The following is an 18,392-nucleotide window of genomic DNA, read 5'->3' on the forward strand; positions in this document are numbered from 1 at the left end:
TTTGAGTGAAATTTATGTTATGTTTAATGGAAGGCCATTCTTTTTTTTTTCATTTTATAACACGAAAAAAAGAGAAACAAGTTTATGTGTGGAAAAAGCGCGGGAATGAGTAGCATACTCTTTGATGTCGTATCTTTATGACGTTACATTTGATAAGACAGCGCCATTTTGAATGGGATGCTCGACGCAATCTCAGTGTTTTCTACTCTTACCTGGTAAGTTTTACTTACATTACTGTTGTCAAATAAGTATTCTATTAAAACCTGCAATGTTTATTGCAGAAACGCTGAAAATATTCTCGTATTCTACCATCGCTTCATTCAGACCTGAACCCATTGAATGAGCAAGTTTGAATGCGGTGAATAGAAAGCGCCGTTCTGATTGGCTAAAAACAAACTATATATAATCATAGTGATGATCTAAGCAGTGATGATATAAGTTTTTATCAATTTGATAATTTACGATATTTCACTTATAGAAATGAAATAAAAGCAAATAACATAATTTGGTTTGTTTTTGTTTAACGTCCTATTAACATATACAACACCAAAGAACATGATAGATCGTATACATACACGCACGATATTGGTATCTGTCAATAACAACTGGAAATTGGACATAATATAGAGCTAAAATGAAGTAAACTGAATCATTAAGTTGTTCGTCGTTCTGGGACTCATTAGTGATACAAGCGGCCTAAGTGTTCGAACCCAGGAGGCGAAACAGATCACTCAAATATTTTAAAAGTAATGAAGACTTTAGATGGGGCGGTGCCATAGCCCTGTACTTCTATAGAATTCTTAGGATTTAATATTGCATTTCAAAAGAACGTCAAGTACGTGTGTATATTCGGAAGAGTGTCACTAGTCAATTGAATGTAGACGTTGTGTGAAGGTTACGGCAAGCTTTCGGAGCTAGAATCAACCGACAGTATCCAGCAAGGACAAGGGTATTTCTTCATCAGTAGGTAATGTGTGGAAGTGTTCACATTGTATTGTATCTGGCCCGGTTTTACTGGGGTTTACGTGACAAATATTCCAGAAAAGAAAATGGGGGAGGGGAACAACAGAAACAACAGCGTGGACGTATAGGATGACGCACAAACTGACTGAAGAAGCAATTTCTGTGTTTGACAACCTTCACAACCTTCAACAACGTCAAATATTTATATTGTAAATGTTAACACCGCGTCTTTTTTTAAAAATCAAACGAAGGCAGACGGCAGGTAGGCAAAGCAAGAGAAGCTGGATATTAATAATACCGACGCAATTTACCAATGAAAACATGAACATTTGACAGGTAAACGCTGTAAATTCCCAGATTAAAAGTTCTTAATTTGTCATCAAACAACACGAAAATAACGATGTGGACATTTTATTTTATTCAAACTAACATAAAATGAGATGTAATAGATACAAATGAATTAAGTAGTAAAAAATGTTGAACAAGTGGAGATGAAGTTATTTATTTATTTATTTTTTTTTTTTTTTCATATGTAAAAACTTTGATCTGATTGGCAGATTCGTTTCCTTGGAGATAATATCTTTGAGACAATATGATCGAGTTAATAATGTTTTACATGAAATCATATCGAAAACCTGGACTATTATATCTTTTCTGCGGAATTGTTCTAAGCGGGATGTCAAAAACATTCTGTCACAAACCCTGACGTAATTTATAAATCACAAAATGCCAAGAATATTATTTTCATTATTTATTATTATATATCTGTTTATTTTTGTTATCCTTGTGCATTATTAAAGTGTTACTTGTGTGTTATGCTATAGAATGATATTTGTAAGTATCTGGATAACAAGTCATATATTGACTCTCTGGTTCGGTAGCTTGCAGTTCATCATCATCGTAATTGTCTTTAGATACGAAACTATCGGCTGTAAATGTTGGATTAGTAAACGCTGCTACACCGCCCGCAGTTTCGTACAGAGGATTGCTGTGAGTCACAGTATCATTGTTATTTTCAGATGGAATATTCGTTCCGGTAAAACGGGTTCCGTTTGATTGGTTCCTCTTCCGATTCCTAAAAATATTAAACCGTAACATAAAAAACATGTTTATATTCGAACAGGAGAATACATAAGAATTAATAATAATATTTCGAAACAGTGCTAAAATAAATGAATTATACAAGTAACATAAAAAGTTTTGTACTGTAATTAACGAAATGGCATTTGTTTCTCACTGTTTAAATCATGATCGCGATGGGAGATATACTATTTCTTTGTGCGACATGAACTCAGACGTGATTGACTCTTGTTGATACACCTAGCGGTTCCGTCATGACCATCCTAATTATCATTTTAAGGTTATATTTGTATGATTGGTGTTGTCGTGACCTAGATTTGCATCACGGGTGTCGTGGTGACCTAGATTTGTATGATTGGTGTCATGGTGACTTAGATTTGTATGATTGGTGTCGTGATGACTTAGATTTGTATGATTGGTGTCGTGGTGACCTAGTTTTGTATGATTTGTGTCGTGGTGACCTAGATTTGTACATGATTGATGTCGTGGTGACCTAGATTTGTATGATTGGTGTCGTGGCGGCCTAGATTTTAATGATTGGTGTCTTGGTGACCTAGATTTGTATGATTAGTGTCGTGGTGACCTAGATTTGCATGGTTGGTGTCGTGATGACTTAGATTTGTATGATTGGTGTCGTGGTGACCTAGATTTGTATGATTGATGTCGTGGTGACCTAGATTTGTATGATTGGTGTCGTGGTGGCCTAGATTTCAATGATTGGTGTCTTGTTGACCTAGATTTGTATGATTGGTGTCGTGGTGACCTGGATGTGTATGATTGGTGTCGTGGTGACCTAGATTTTTATGATTGGTGTTGTCGTGACCTAGATTTGTATCACAGGTGTCGTCGTGACCTAGATTTGTATCACAGGTGTCGTCGTGACCTAGATTTGTATGAATGGTGTCGTGGTGACCTGGATGTGTATGATTGGTGTCGTGGTGACCTGGATTTGTATCACAGGTGTCGTGGTGACCTAAATTTGTATGATTGGTGTCGTGGTGACCTAGATTTGTATTATTGATGTCGTAGTGACCTAGATTTGTTTTTGAGTCGTCGATAATGCAGAAGTCGCCTGTGTTTTTTTACACATACCTGGATTTTTTCACCACAACAAAGATGATACCAGCTGCTACCAACACCGCCAGAGTACCTACTCCACCTCCCACTGCCGCTGTCAGAATTAAATATCAAATATAATAAACTTCCAAAAACAATTCTCTCGATTTAAACATATTGTATAACAAGATTGGGCACTAGTTCTACAAATCAAAATCAAAGCCTATCAGGGGTATACATGAAATGCCATCAGTTTCCTGGCACACTCGTCATGATAATGGTTTGATAGGTATTGTCCATATTCCTCGTTATAATTTGAAACCATCGGTGATTTCCACACGCTTGTCAGATATAATTTTAAGTACATGCACGTGCACTTTTGTATATAAGAAGCTAAAAGAAAATACTCGATTTTACTGGCATTTATTAAAGTGTTTATGAAGACAAAACATGATGATGGCCCTGTATTTGGTAAACCAAATGGTCTTGGAAAATGTGAAAACAACATTTTATATTGCATGAAGTAACAAAGTTCTGTTCGACGTTTTTACTGTCTTTCTGTGACATATTAGTCTCGTTACACAGTATCTCGCCTGGTTTTGTTCTTTTAGCAAATATAGGTAACGGAAATGAATACTTATCATTAGGAAAACAACGTGAAGTATAAATACAATAGATTATGCTAATCTGGCTGACTCACACATAGGAAAATTGCTGACATTGGCACTGGCCATACCAGACGCTTGTGTGGCTGTTGTGGTGGCGATGAGTCTACTAGTCGTTGATGTTATACTTGTATGTCTTGGGATTGGTGTGGTTGCAGGAGTAGTGGTCGTAGGTGTAGTGGTTGTTCTAGTGGACGGTTCGGTTGTTGGCGTGGTTGTAGGTGTGGTAGTCGGTGTTGTTGTAGGTGTTGTTGTCGGTGTAGTTATCGGTGTGGTTGTTGGTGTGGTTGTAGGTGTGGTTGTTGGTGTGGTTGTCGGTGTAGTTGTTGGTGTGGTAGTCGGTGTTGTTGTCGGTGTAGTTATCTGTGTGGTTGTTGGTGTGGTTGTAGGTGTGGTTGTTGGTGTTGTTGTCGGTGTAGTTGTAGGTGTGGTAGTCGGCGTGGTTGTTGGTGTGGTAGTCGGTGTAGTTGTCGGTGTTGTTGTAGGTGTGGTTGTAGGTGTAGTTGTAGGTGCCGTGGTGGGTGTTGTTGGAGGCGTCGTTGTTGGTGTTGTTGTTGGTGTTGTTGTAGGTGTCGTGGTGGGTGTTGTTGTCGGTGTCGTGGTGGGTGTTGTTGTAGGTGTGGTTGTAGGTGTTGTTGTAGGTGTCGTGGTGGGTGTTGTTGTGGTGTCGTGGTGGGTGTTGTTGTTGGTGGTGTGTTTGTAGGTGTCGTGGTGGGTGTTGTTGTAGGTGTCGTGGTGGGTGTTGTTGTAGGTGTGGTTGTAGGTGTTGTTGTAGGTGTCGTGGTGGGTGTTGTTTGAGGCGTCGTTGTTGGTGTTGTTGTAGGTGTCGTGGTGGGTGTTGTTGTAGGTGTCGTGGTGGGTGTTGTTGTTGGTGTTGTTGTAGGTGTCGTGGTGGGTGTTGTTGTAGGTGTCGTGGTGGGTGTTGTTGTTGGTGTTGTTGTAGGTGTCGTGGTGGGTGTTGTTGGAGGCGTCGTTGTTGGTGTTGTTGTAGGTGTCGTGGTGGGTGTTGTTGTAGGTGTCGTGGTGGGTGTTGTTGTAGGTGTGGTTGTAGGTGTTGTTGTAGGTGTCGTGGTGGGTGTTGTTGTCGGTGTCGTTGTTGGTGTTGTTGTAGGTGTCGTGGTGGGTGTTGTTGGAGGCGTCGTTGTTGGTGTTGTTGTAGGTGTCGTGGTGGGTGTTGTTGTAGGTGTCGTGGTGGGTGTTGTTGTAGGTGTGGTTGTAGGTGTTGTTGTAGGTGTCGTGGTGGGTGTTGTTGTCGTCGGTGTCGTTGTTGGTGTTGTTGTAGGTGTCGTGGTGGGTGTTGTTGGAGGCGTCGTAGATATGATGTTTAGCCTGAACGGGTTCTTGTTCCCAAAAAAGACATCTGAAATTTAAAGCGAAAAATTAAACTGCACAATTCTGTTTTAAACCATAATTAAGTTCAATTGATTTAACGATATAAATCACCAGTAATTTATCGAATTAATCCTAATTCCATTTTCAATTTTAAACCCAGTGCAATATAAGACGGTCGAGTTCGAGATAATTTTTTAATAAAAGTATACTCAATGTGACAATATGATTTTATTAACAAGAAATAAGTGATTAATAAACATGTGCTCATATGATTCAAATCAATTTTGATAAGTTTTGATAAGACTTTGTACAAAATGATGACACATACTGCAAACGGTCGCATTTAGGTGGAAATCTAATTTTAACATTTTTCACACTGGATGCATTCCACTAAATCATGATTATGCAAATGGCAGTTTCTATGTAGTATTTTTCTTTGATAGGTACTGTTGGGGCACCAATTTATAATCAACCGGTTTTAATTAATTTATGCGCTAAAATAATTGTTCACCATATAAATACGCTTTACGAGCTAAATTAACTATTATGTTGGATTTAACGTATTTATCTGCTGTCATAAATAAATTATGCTGAACGGAACCATAATTATCATTCAATAATTGTATATTATTTACGATTCAAATGTATAAGAATAAATTATTCATCAGAATGATTTAATTTGATTTGTTGAAAATACAGTTTTTAAAAACTGAAAACGGATAGCATTACTATTGTATCATATTGTTATTTGTTTGATATTATTGCGTCACCTCAAGACTGCGCATGCGTGTAGCATTAAAAAACTGTGTGAGAGCGACACGTGTGAAATTATTGACATTAATCCTGAGAAATAGATAAAAAAAAAAGTTCTACTGCACTCACTTAAGTCGTCTAAAAATAATACTTTATCTTCATAACAGAGATGAAAATGGACTAAGGGCAAAAAGGCTGAAAATTAGATTACTCAATCTTTTCAATGGGAAAAATTACAAGTTTACATTACACTGATATTCTCAAAAAGGCTGAAATGAGCCAATCGGCTGAACATTTTCATCTCTTTCATAATTCTGCATTTTAATCTTAGAGTTCTTTAAAGTGTTTAATGAAGTATTTTTGCACCAGATAACCAGTACCTGAATAACAGATGAAAGGTTTTTTCGACAAGCAGTTTGGTTCATTAAATCCAGACAGGGCATCATCTTGACGAATGTAGACACTGCGACACCAGATGGCACTGCCAAGCCCATCCAATGACCCTGTTGTACATTGAGAAAAGACATCCACATTAGCAAAAGTTTATGATTAAGTTGTTGAAGCGATGTACACAAGACAGTTTATATACAGTCGAACCTTGTCTCAAATTCAGTGAAGTCATATGTAACAAGAAATATCTTTAAAAAAAGATAAACGGCATAGTTTTAATGCTGCTGGTTATAATGAAAATTTGCTGGTGAAATAAATTAACGAACTAATGCGTTTCAGCGCGGATAACAAAATTATATCAGTTTGAATCATTTTTGGTGATAATAAGACTGCATTTGAATCAGGAATATAATTCTATTAATGTGTCACTAGAAATGACACATATACTTATTCAGCTTGCATTCATTCTTAACTTTGTTTCGTTTTTAATTGCATATCTGCATTTTGCATTTACCGCTATATTGACCAATCACATACTTCATCTTGACCAGTAACGCCACCTGTCGCGTCATATCCGGGTGCAAAAGAATATTATACGGCTATGCCGAAAAACTTGAGATATCTGGAGTATCTGAGATAACCAAGTTTCTTTTATGCTGAAATTTCAATGTTGCGACTGATTTTTCACTTCGATTTAAACAGTCTTAAGTTAACAGATTTCGAGAAAGCGAAGTTTGACTATATCTCACAAATGTATTATCGTGTATAAAATGAATATTTGTACTGAAATTTAAATCATCACGGATGCTTATTAAGTATTAAATCTTGAACAAAGCATGTGGACATTTGGATCCTGAAATATATGCAATATAACCTGCTCTAGCCGAATAAAGATATCTTCACAAACACTCGATATGACTTTTGCTATTGATGAAAAATGTTACTTTTTTTCTTTACTTTTTAAGTGATCTTCATGTAAATATTTCAAATGTTGTTGTTTTATTTTGTTTGCCGAGTTTTTTTCTTATTTTCTTCTTGAAATTATAAAATATCCTTATGCAATCATCATTAAACTTAATCTTCTCGACTATGCGACCTTTTGTTAACAAAATTGTTAATTTTGTGATGAAGTACAACATATACCAACTCTTGTATGTTGTAGCGAGCATGGCCTCTCACCTAGCTACATACAAAATATGTTCCTACCGACAATTGTATAGGAAATCTGAATTACGTACCTGATATGAATTCCTTATATTGCTCTCTGAATACACCTATCCAGAATCTCTTCTGAGACAACTCACTGTAACCATAGTTACAATCTTTTCTAAGGGTCGAAGCAAGATACGTGTGGCTATAGTTTCGGCAGCTGGAAACGGCGTTCACCCACGTGGTTGGTCGGTTCAGGACAACGAGATTGTCAGCTAAATGATATAATACATACTCCAATGAATATTCGTCATAGCAGGAAATATTCAGTATGCGATACATCAGTATTCTAGAGATTCAATTAAAAATCACGAAATTTGAAAAGGACTCAGTTACAATGTACAGTGGAACTTCGTTAACTCTAACTCGGAAAACTCGAATACTTTATATTTTTTTCTAACATTGAGAGTTCTTCATGGTCTAGTTTCAGGATATCAAGCAATACACTCTGTCAACAATAAGGTGTTGTTTGGTGATATATTTCACAGGAAATAAATATGAATCAGATTTACTTACCTGTTCTGTTGTATCTACCTAAAATTACAAAAAAAAAAAAAAAAAAAGTTATGTATGAATATTGGGTTATAAGTAAACATGGAATCGTGAATCTAATGAAGATGTTTACATATTTGTTGATTTGTTTATGTTATTGTTATACCTATCACCTAAGACATTATAGTGGCTAAGGGCCAAACACCCCAGCGATGATTTACCAACATCTCTTCAATATCAACCCAGTGGTACATGCAAAACGGGCATATTCGACTCGATACATGAACACATTTTCCGATGAAGCTGGATGGTCATATGAGGAAGGGTATCTAGTGAGACACCAACAGCTAGGGTCATATGAGGAAGGGTATCTAGTGAGACACCAACAGTCAGGGTCATATGAGGAAGGGTATCTAGTGAGACACCAACAGTCAGGGTCATATGAGGAAGGGTATCTAGTGAGACACCAACAGCTAGGGTCATATGAGGACGGGTGTCTAGTGAGACACCAACAGTCAGGGTCATATGAGGAAGGGTATCTAGTGAGACACCAACAGTCAGGGTCATATGAGGAAGGGTATCTAGTGAGACACCAACAGTCAGGGTCATATGAGGACGGGTGTCTAGTGAGACACCAACAGTCAGGGTCATATGAGGACGGGTGTCTAGTGAGACACCAACAGTCAGGGTCATATGAGGACGGGTGTCTAGTGAGACACCAACAGTCAGGGTCATATGAGGACGGGTGTCTAGTGAGACACTAACAGCCAGGGTCATATGAGGACGGGTGTCTAGTGAGACACCAACAGCCAGGGTTATATGAGGACGGGTGTCTGGGGAGACAACAGCCAGGGTCATATGAGGACGGGTATCTAGTGAGACACCAACAGCCAGGGTCATATGAGGACGGGTGTTTAGGATCACCAACATTTAGGACATAGGCTCTTATGCAGATGGGTGTCTACTAGGACATGAATAGACACGGCTAGATGGGTGTCTACTAGGACATGAATAGACAATACTAGATGGGTGTCTACTAGGACATGAATAGACACGGTAAGATGGGTGTCTAGAGGACATGAATAGACACGGCTAGATGGGTGTCTAGAGGACACCAACTGAGAAAGAAAAAAACTCAAAATGACAGTAAAACAAGAAACATAATAAAGAATTTGTTAAGTGACATTACCACCACGCATTCCATTCAGAAAAAAGGGCAATTTTAAGCATGACAGAAAAAAAACTTACAAAGGGGAGTGCGTAGTTCTGAGCAGGTATCAACGAAATATTGAAGGCTTTCATCTGGAACACGAGGCTGTAGGTCGCACGAGATGGAAATACACCTTTGTAAGGTTGATGTGGAATGGTTCTGGTATATCGATTCTGAGACAAACAAGATAAACAACTTTTATTGTGATATCCTGACGTTTGAAGTCCGGAAACAGATCACACTATTTATTTTTATTCTACAAAACAAACATGCTATATCTTAACACTACATCATTCATGTTCCTTTAATACAACACTGATTTCGCTTTCGCTTGTAATTTAAAAAAAAAATGTTAAAGGGTCATAAGAAATACGGATCACATTTGGAATGAGGTTTTTTTTCTTGCTGTTTTGCAATTCTTTGATGTTCTACAAGCGATTGTACTTTTGGGAAATCCATTTAAGAATTCCGATCTCGTTGTTCATATTTTTCTTTTTCAGAGAGTATCGGTATTAATCGAAAATAACAATTCCCAGGCAGTAACATTTTCACCGTCGCTTTAAAAAAAATCAACTATTATAAGCTGCAAAGATATGCAAAAGTTTCAATATCTACATTATATATAAACGCATAAGAAAAATAAAAAACAAGATTTACTGCAAGATTTACCGCAGTAAATCTTTTTTTTTTATCCTTCGCACTTACATTATCATTTAATTTCAATATATAGATATATTTACATATATCCACCAGAGCGAATTATATAGACAACTTACTTGCGTACACATTGTAGACTTGTGATCCTCCACAGGGCTCCTGGGAAGTCGAGTTAACACACTGTGTACTACACAAATCGTCCGACACGGAAACAGATCGTGGAGGGAAAGTATCCAAACAGTCACATCTATTGTTCTAGGTTTAACATATAAATATATACAAAACAATTACAAGAATTTTCCGCTTATTTTTGATATTTTAAATCGTTGGGAACGATCAACACATTATCTGATGATTCAAGTGAAGCTATCAAAACCCTGTTAATAAACCGAGGAAACCATGAACGACTAGCCAACTGTTGGGGGGGGGGGGGGGGGGGGGGGGGGGGGGGGGGGGTTAGTTCCATAGGAAAGGGGGGTGGGGCATTTTCAATGGAGGTAGGCACCCCGGCAGTGACAAAGTAAGTATTTATCCAGATATTCAACATATATCATTGATTTAACCAGCGCACGGACCGCAGCAGGGAAAGCACTTTCACCGGAACCGGAAGTTACATCCCACAGCGCTTACCTTTAATGCAAAGTACTGGTAGTCCCTACATTTAGACTGACAATAAGCTGCGTTGTATATCGGGAGTATAGCCGACTTATTACTTCTGTCCGTCACAGTGTCTGCGGGAAAACAACCTGAAAAATTGACATTATGTCATTTCAACTTACACTAAATCTGTATTGAAAGATGCCAATATCTTGTGTGACGTTTGCACAATGTTCTGAAATATGGAGACGTAAAAAATAGAAGGAAAGAAGAGGCCCAATGGGCCTACATCTCTCAACTAGTATTCACTTTTTTACGATTCTGTGCCTTTCAGTTAATCAATAGAACCCGATTCTAGGCCTTTTAACAATCAGAAGAAGTGTTTTTAATGTTTGGATTTTTTAAAAACTGACCACTGACCTGGTCATTCCATTATGCAAACTTTGTTGGGCGTCATCCTAGAAACCTAGCCAAACATCTTGATTCAAGATTTTTCTGTTAATCACAGGATGTTATTTGTGGGTTGACCTGTATGACCTTGAATATAGATTCAAGGTCTTTTATTTTCGCAAACTTTGTTGCGTGTCATCAAATGAGCCTTCCATCCAACTATCGATGATTATAGGCCCTTTTGCTTGTAAGAAGAAGCCGTTTAAAGGTTTTAACAAATTTGGCCGCTGTGATCTTGAATATGGGTAATGGTAATTTCTTTGCATAACTTTTGTCAGGCCTCATTCAAGGAACCTATTAGCTAAATATCTTGTGACTCTTGGCTAATGAGAAGAAACCATTTAAATGGAAAAGCCCGACACCGAGTGGACGATGGACGCCGCACCGTGGCATATGCTTCCCTAGCCCTTCGGCCCAGGTGAGCTAAAAATGTTTTTTGTTTGTTATATGTTAAATAGTTAAATTTCATGGACATTCTATTTACAAAATAAATCTAAATAACCTATACTGAATATATAAGAACATTTTCTACCTTGGTTAGCTATCCATTCAGACACCCCGGAATAATAGCCTGTCCAGAACGGGCTCGCGCGCGGCACGTGTTGACTGAGGTGGGACAGATAAGTATTGCTGTAGTCCAGTAGGTTTCCACGTAAAGTGGTCTGGCAGTATTTCTGTGCTTCCGGCCAGGTCCGGGGATCCGTGACGTAATAGAAGTATCTCTCACATGACACGCCCCCTGTAACAGTACAGTTAAAATGTAAACTTTATTTATTTTACCACAATTGCGAAACAAGTTATATCAACTTATATTAATCATGATTGTTGGTCTGGATTGAAGCGCGTGAGGGGTCTTGCTGGGGGAGGAAACCGGAGAACTCGAGATATTGAGGATAAGGTTTTTCTCTGGTTAGGATTACCTCCCCTGTGGGCGAGCTACATGGGTGGTGAATGCACAGTGTTATGTGATGCCGAAATATATTCGTACCAAAACCGACTATATTTTAGGGACTCAGACATTTTTTGACCAGGGTTTGGAAGCCAAACATTCCATAACAGGGCTCTACTAAAGGTCAAAAGTGAGCTCGAGGTAGTGCCAAGGGACACATTAGAAGAAAAAAGTTATTAGAAAGATTAAAAAAAAAATAAGATCCCAAATTTAGTCCCCATACCAATTGCGAACCAAGAACCAGCCATGCTTGCTGGACCTGATGGATGAACACAAAAGGTCTTATTGTGGAAGGAACCCGGGAACATGACCCCCTACCTTTTAAGGATGTTTGTTCGCCCGGTCGGGGAATCGAACCCTGGATGTCTAGGGGAGCGGAGAGTGTGTCACAAATACGACATCCGACCACTCCTTGATATTTACATTTGTCTGGCATTGTCACTATATAGTCTGTTTGAGAGCTCTGGCATTGATGTACGTTTAAATGCCATCCATCACGCGCTACACTTATCAGCGTATCAATACACAACAAACCGGAACTACAATATCCAAAAAAAAACAACAACATTGTTTATAACTACAATCCTTTCCTTCAGGTCAGGAGATAATCTTACTGTTCTGATGGCCTGAGGCTAACACACACTGCTTTGCACAGCTTCATCATCTGAAGCTATACAACGACAAATATCAACATAGGTATTTCTGTGAACCCAGGACAGTACCTGTAGCTGGCTCCTAAAACTCACCTGGCACAGTTCTCAGGTGTGTCAGGCCAGAGTCAGTCATGCATGACCAATAATAATAGCAATTATAACAGATACTGTCATTCATTAGGGGTAGTACAGAACTACATACTTGTCTGTACATTATGTCAGAACATTAATTTAACCAGGTAATGCTCGTAAATATGTACAGTTGTAAATGTGTATTTTTCTAATGATACATTTAAATATATAACCTATATAAACTAAATTGATTATGTTTATTTTATAATTACTTGCCTGAACTGAGTACATATCTGTAGTTATATTTTCCTTTCATGGAGAGAATGTCTTATTAAAAAACCACATAATTCATTAAATACTGTAAACTTTCTATATTTTGAATAATCAATAACATATATCATCTTCGCTAGCCAAGGCCTCTGATTACGTTACACTCCACGAACCCTTGGCAGATATAGGCGTCAGTTCTGGCCCTCTAGCGGAGATTCAAAATTACCACTCTTTACGCATGAAATTTTCGACCAATCAAAACGAGCGTTACCGATTTACTTCATCTGTGATGTTAACAAACACACATGGAGGCTTGTGTCATTTCGATGAGATATGTGATCAATGACTTAAATAGATTTATCAAACACTGCGAATGTTCCCCTAAAGATTGTATGTCTCTGTATATAGGTAAAATGCAATGACATAGTCGACATTGTAGCTCTGTACTGGGTGCCGCAATTTTTGTTTACTGCGAAACCAAGCCCGAGTGTAAAACGCGATTTCATTGGGTGCCCTGGGATTCCAGGGCGCGACGGTTTGAACACGACTATATCCGCCAAGGGTTCGTGTAGTGTAACGTAATCAGAAGCCTTGGCTAGCGAAGATGACATATATATACATTATCTAAACTTCCTTTAAAGTCATGATATGTGTACAGAAATAAATATTCGAATTGAAATAATTTTCTCTTCCTTAATAAATTGAAATACAATTTAATTACATTTTAATAAAATATGAAATAATAAGCAATTAATTTTCATAAAAACCTGATTATAGCATAAATTATTTAACTGTATTTTATGGATCTTAATAAATATAAATTTAACATGTAGGCATTATTACCATGTATTAACAATAAAATAAATATTCCTAGTAGACTAAACAAATGTTAATAGTAATATTAACAGAACAAAAGTAATTTGTAAAATCTATTTATTTATATAAAAATTATATTGAAAGCATTAAAGTATTAATATATATATATATAGATTTCTATATAGTCTGATTATAGACCCGGGGCAGACATGGTGTCTTATAGGACTCCAGATAGACTCGAAGTCCACTTGGAGTGCACTCCAAGTTTATCTGGAGTCCAAACGGAGTGCACTCCAAGTCCAAATGGAGTGCACTCGGAGTGCACTTGGGTGTAACCTTTAGTCTACACTCAACTGTAAGTTTAACGACTAATTATTTTGTCTACATTATTTGTTATAAAAAATATGCCATTTGCGCATTACGTTGATAATAAAATGATTAACAAAATTGAGTTTTTATTTTTTTTATTTTCCATGTACTATTTTGTTTGCCAAAAAGTACGCGACCATGTTCCGGCTGTTCCAAAGAATGACACAAAATCTGTTGACTATCGGTAAGGCGGGAATTATGAATTTTAGATATGAATTATAGCATCTAAAAAGATATATATAAAAAAAAATAAAAGGAATATAAATATAAGCGTTGAACTGTTTTTGTATGGTATTTATGATCTATTTGAATACCAGAGCTTTGCAAGCAAAAAAATCATGATGTTGTTTGCTTGCAAAGCTCTGGTATTCACATTATGTTGTTTGCTTGCAAAGACCTGGCATTCGAATAGATCATAAATACCATACAAAAACAGTTCGATGCTTAAGTATTACACTGGGATATTCCGTCGTTATTGTGAAAAATATTTTCAAGCTAAGTTTGTTAAGGTGACAGCTAAATTGACCTATATTATTTGACTTGTATAAATATAGACGCTGATTTGTGTACTTTTGTACTTCGTTTCAATGTTACAGAGACCATCAACCTTGGTGTTAAGATGTTATCAGGTGTAGTATCTAGTTTATCGGAAAGTGGGTGCTTCAGAGCCGAGTGCTTACAGAAAGTGATACCATCTGATAACACCCGATAACACATATGATAACAACTGATAACATCACAATGACATGACGACATCATCGCGATTGTCCAGGCTACGAGGCTAAAAACTGCATACATATATACCTCAGGACATCTGAACGTGAAACTCCCTACTTTTCAAATAACTTAAATTCTAAGACGAGCTTAAATGATTTAAAATAATAAATAAAACACATTAAAATTTAGTTTTCAATTGATTTCTATGTGATTTAAGTCCAGTTTTTGGAAATTGTTTATCAGAAATTTAAATATTAATCAAGAATTAAGGATTTACAATATAAAATAAAATATTAAAAAATATGAAACAAGAAATATCTTTAAAAAAAGATAAACGGCATAGTTTTAATGCTGGTTGTTATAATGTGAAAAACTGCTGGTGAAATAAATTAAAGAACTAATTAATAAATGCCCAGTTTCAGCACGGATAACAAAATTATATCAGTTTGAATAATTTTTGGTGATAATAAGACTGCATTTGAATCAGGAATATGATTTTATTAATGTATCATTTGAATAGATACATCCACGTATTCAGCTCTCATTCAATCTTAATTTTGTTTCGTCTTTAACTGCATATCTGCATTTTGCATTTACCGCTACATTGACCAATCACATACTTCATCTTGACCAGTAACGCCACCTTTCGCGTCATATCCGGGGTCAAAAGAAAATTATACGGCTATGCCGAAAAAACAGCAACACTATCATTTTATGTCGTCATATGGCATTTATTGTCAATATGAATGCAGTGTCGGTACATTTTATTACAATCCAGCACATCATTGATTTGATGTGGAAATACAACAAAGAAGCCAGCCTTCTTTATCTTGAAATCTGATAATACGAAAATCCGGCGAAAGTCGAGAATAAATCAGTTTCGGCAATAAAAGTAATTTATGTAAAATAAATTCGGTTACCTCAGGATACATAGAAGTGTTTTCATAAACTCATTAACTTGGAGGTAACGAGGTTCGACTATTAATAGAAATGTACATTTTTTGCATGCAGGAATAAATTCATTTGGTCGTCATTAAATAAAATCGTTATATACAACATGGTCTTATTGCGACGTCATCAATTGTGTTGTTGTTGTCGAGATTACACCGCATTCATATTGACAATAAATGCCATATGACGACATTCAATGATAGTGTTGCTTCTTTTCTAATATTTTTTTAATATTTTATTTTATTTTGTAAATCCTTAATTCTTGATTAATATTTAAATTTCTGATAAACAATTTCCAAAAACTGGACTGTTGTGATCAGCAATACTTACAATTGCATTACGTCATCAGTTGTGTTATTATTTACAATAATTGTAGCATCATCAGTTTTGTTGGATTTACAAATACTCATGACATCATTTTTTTTTTAATATTTATAACAAAGCTTATGACACTTGACATCTGCTATACAAAAATACTTATTGCTTAAATTTTCTTTTAATCAAACGCTGGAAATGACTAAAATTTATTCAAAAATGAAAGTAAGAAGAAAATTAATAAAATCCAAAATTTCAGACTAATTAAACATCAATTTGAATAATAAATCGTGATCTGCTTGTATTTACTAAAAAAGTTTTGTTACATTATTAGTTTGAATATAATGGTAATATTGCTTGTCTCCAAGAAAAAATACAATTTCTACTGAGCTGACAATATTCTACCAAGCTGAAAATATTCTAATAAGATGACAATATTCTAATAAGCTGACAACATTAAACCAAGCTGACAACATTCTATTAAGCTGACAACATTCTACCAAGGTGACAATATTCTACCAAGGTGACAACATTCTACCAAGGTGACAATATTCTACTAAGGTGACAACATTCTACTAAGCTGACAACATTCTACTAAGCTGACAACATTCTACCAAGCTGACAACATTCTACTAAGGTGACAATATTCTACTAAGGTGACAACATTCTGATAAGGTGACAACATTCTACTAAGGTGACAATATTAAATTTAACTGACAACATTCTACTAAGCTGACAATATTCTACTAAGGTGACAACATTCTACCAAGCTGACAACATTCTACTAAGGTGACAACATTCTACTAAGGTGACAATATCATCACACACAAAAAACAATAACAATAACATTCTGAAAAAAAACCTTATTCGCCCTATCCTCTGTTATAAACTCTTTCAACATCACGACTGACCATTCAAAAATTGACATTATGAAACCACAAATTGGACTAAAAACATGTATATGAAATTAAATATTTTCGAAAAATAACATTACTTATACTTATATATATATAATTAATATACTTACCTGTCCAGGTCATACACAGCCCCAAGAGAAGGACACATCCGAACCTCATCCCGAACATTGTCTGTATCATTGGATATAGCACAGAGAGGAAATGAAATGGTCATCAGAGTTTTCATTGTCAAAAAAACATATTATGTTCGTTGACAATGAACAATGGTATTACACATCTCTAATTTTAGTAAAAAAAAACTGCGCCGTTCTGAAATGTCAATAATAATATTTTGGCCATCCTACTCTAGCCAATAGTATCCACAATTGAGCGTAACCTTTAACCTTTTATTGTCTCGCGTCATATTATCGGATAAGCGTGCGGTGAGATTTAACAACCACGGGTTTGTTTATTTGAGTCTGAACAATTCAGTCCGTATTTCATATTGAGTTTATTTAGATAATGATTTTAAAATCTACCCACCAGAGACTGGAATGATGGAAATTATCAAACCAATCAAATGTGGAAGAACATATTCCTGCCGAGTGCCGTGACATGAATCAAAACCGGAACTCCGGCGTGATAAGCCATGATGCCCCGTCAGTTGAGTGACAGAGACAGTATCAAGCCACACCGACCCGTTCCCTTTTCACAAACAAAGAAGGTTATATTTGCATATGTTAATTATCGTAGCACAATAAAGAAATGTGATTAATTTCCAACGAGACAAGAGAAATATACATACATATGGTTGGACACAGACACTAGTTTAAGTAATTTTCTTCAATTCAAAATTTCTCAACTAAAAGCATGATAGAATTTACGGGAAATCTCCGATAATGCTTCCGCGAGGACAAAAGTTTCGGTCAGATTGCTTTATGTAAAGCATAAACATGCATAAAAAAAAACATAAAAAAATCGTCTGGTTTACAATATTGAACGTTGAAGTATATGATATATTGGAATATAACTTTTTGGCATTTTTTTAACAAGCTGTTTACGATCTAATGTGTTATAATCATGAAATAATTAACTGACAACTGGATCATGATATATTTATCTACAGACCATTTTCTGGTTTTAGAGACAAAACTGCAAGAGTTACTCCCCTTTGACTGTTTTTTTCTGCTACAAAACACATACTTCTAAGTGTCGATTCGAGATCAGACTGCATCTGTTGGCCCCGAAAATATTAAATATCTTAAGGATTTATTGTGGTGTGTGACTGTGGTGGATTTAAAAAAAAAAAAAAACAAGAAATATCTTTAAATAAATATTAAAGATATCTTTAATTTTCGACAGAATTGAGCAACCACACATTCGTGGTTAATCAATTATAAGCTATGGTGTTTCATTAAGTCTAAAATGAAATTTATTTCTAACATAAAAACAAAGTACAATCGGTTTGACCATATAAACAATTTCTGACCAATCATAAAACTTACTACATTTACTTCTATACTGTATGAC

The 18,392-nt window shown here is 36.2% G+C and overlaps 2 protein-coding genes across 2 annotated transcripts; both read right to left on the reverse strand.

The window, feature by feature from the left end:
- Nucleotides 1–1,363: 1,363 nt before the first annotated feature.
- Nucleotides 1,364–4,058, reverse strand: LOC117341547. The gene is made up of 3 exons (XM_033903416.1): nucleotides 3,800–4,058; nucleotides 3,136–3,214; nucleotides 1,364–2,038 (listed from the first exon to the last, which is right to left on the reverse strand). The coding sequence occupies exons 1-3, from the start codon at nucleotides 3,831–3,833 to the stop codon at nucleotides 1,777–1,779; spliced, it is 375 nt and encodes a 124-aa protein (XP_033759307.1). The 5' UTR covers nucleotides 3,834–4,058; the 3' UTR covers nucleotides 1,364–1,776.
- A 65-nt stretch (nucleotides 4,059–4,123) lies between these two features.
- On the reverse strand, nucleotides 4,124–17,228 carry LOC117343544 (mucin-2-like). The gene is made up of 9 exons (XM_033905940.1): nucleotides 16,994–17,228; nucleotides 11,387–11,593; nucleotides 10,438–10,553; nucleotides 9,927–10,062; nucleotides 9,189–9,323; nucleotides 7,965–7,982; nucleotides 7,478–7,663; nucleotides 6,230–6,352; nucleotides 4,124–5,124 (listed from the first exon to the last, which is right to left on the reverse strand). Exons 1-9 carry the CDS (start codon nucleotides 17,061–17,063, stop codon nucleotides 4,124–4,126), a joined length of 1,992 nt encoding a protein of 663 aa, XP_033761831.1. The 5' UTR covers nucleotides 17,064–17,228.
- Between the last annotated feature and the right edge of the window lie 1,164 nt (nucleotides 17,229–18,392).

This window comes from Pecten maximus, chromosome 2, assembly GCF_902652985.1.
Source record: "Pecten maximus chromosome 2, xPecMax1.1, whole genome shotgun sequence".
In the NCBI taxonomy this organism is placed as follows: Eukaryota; Metazoa; Mollusca; class Bivalvia; order Pectinida; family Pectinidae; genus Pecten; species Pecten maximus.

Coding starts and splice junctions, on each gene's coding strand:
- LOC117341547 (XM_033903416.1), bottom strand. CDS start 3,833: ATGGCCAGTGCCAATGTCAGCAATTTTCCTATGT. Junction 3,215..3,799: donor TGTCAGCAATTTTCCTATGT/GTGAGTCAGCCA, acceptor TAATTCTGACAG/CGGCAGTGGGAGGTGGAGTA. Junction 2,039..3,135: donor GTTGTGGTGAAAAAATCCAG/GTATGTGTAAAA, acceptor TAATATTTTTAG/GAATCGGAAGAGGAACCAAT.
- LOC117343544 (XM_033905940.1), bottom strand. CDS start 17,063: ATGATACAGACAATGTTCGGGATGAGGTTCGGATGTGTCCTTCTCTTG. Junction 10,063..10,437: donor ACCAGTACTTTGCATTAAAG/GTAAGCGCTGTG, acceptor TGTTAAACCTAG/AACAATAGATGTGACTGTTT. Junction 9,324..9,926: donor AGTCTACAATGTGTACGCAA/GTAAGTTGTCTA, acceptor TGTTTGTCTCAG/AATCGATATACCAGAACCAT.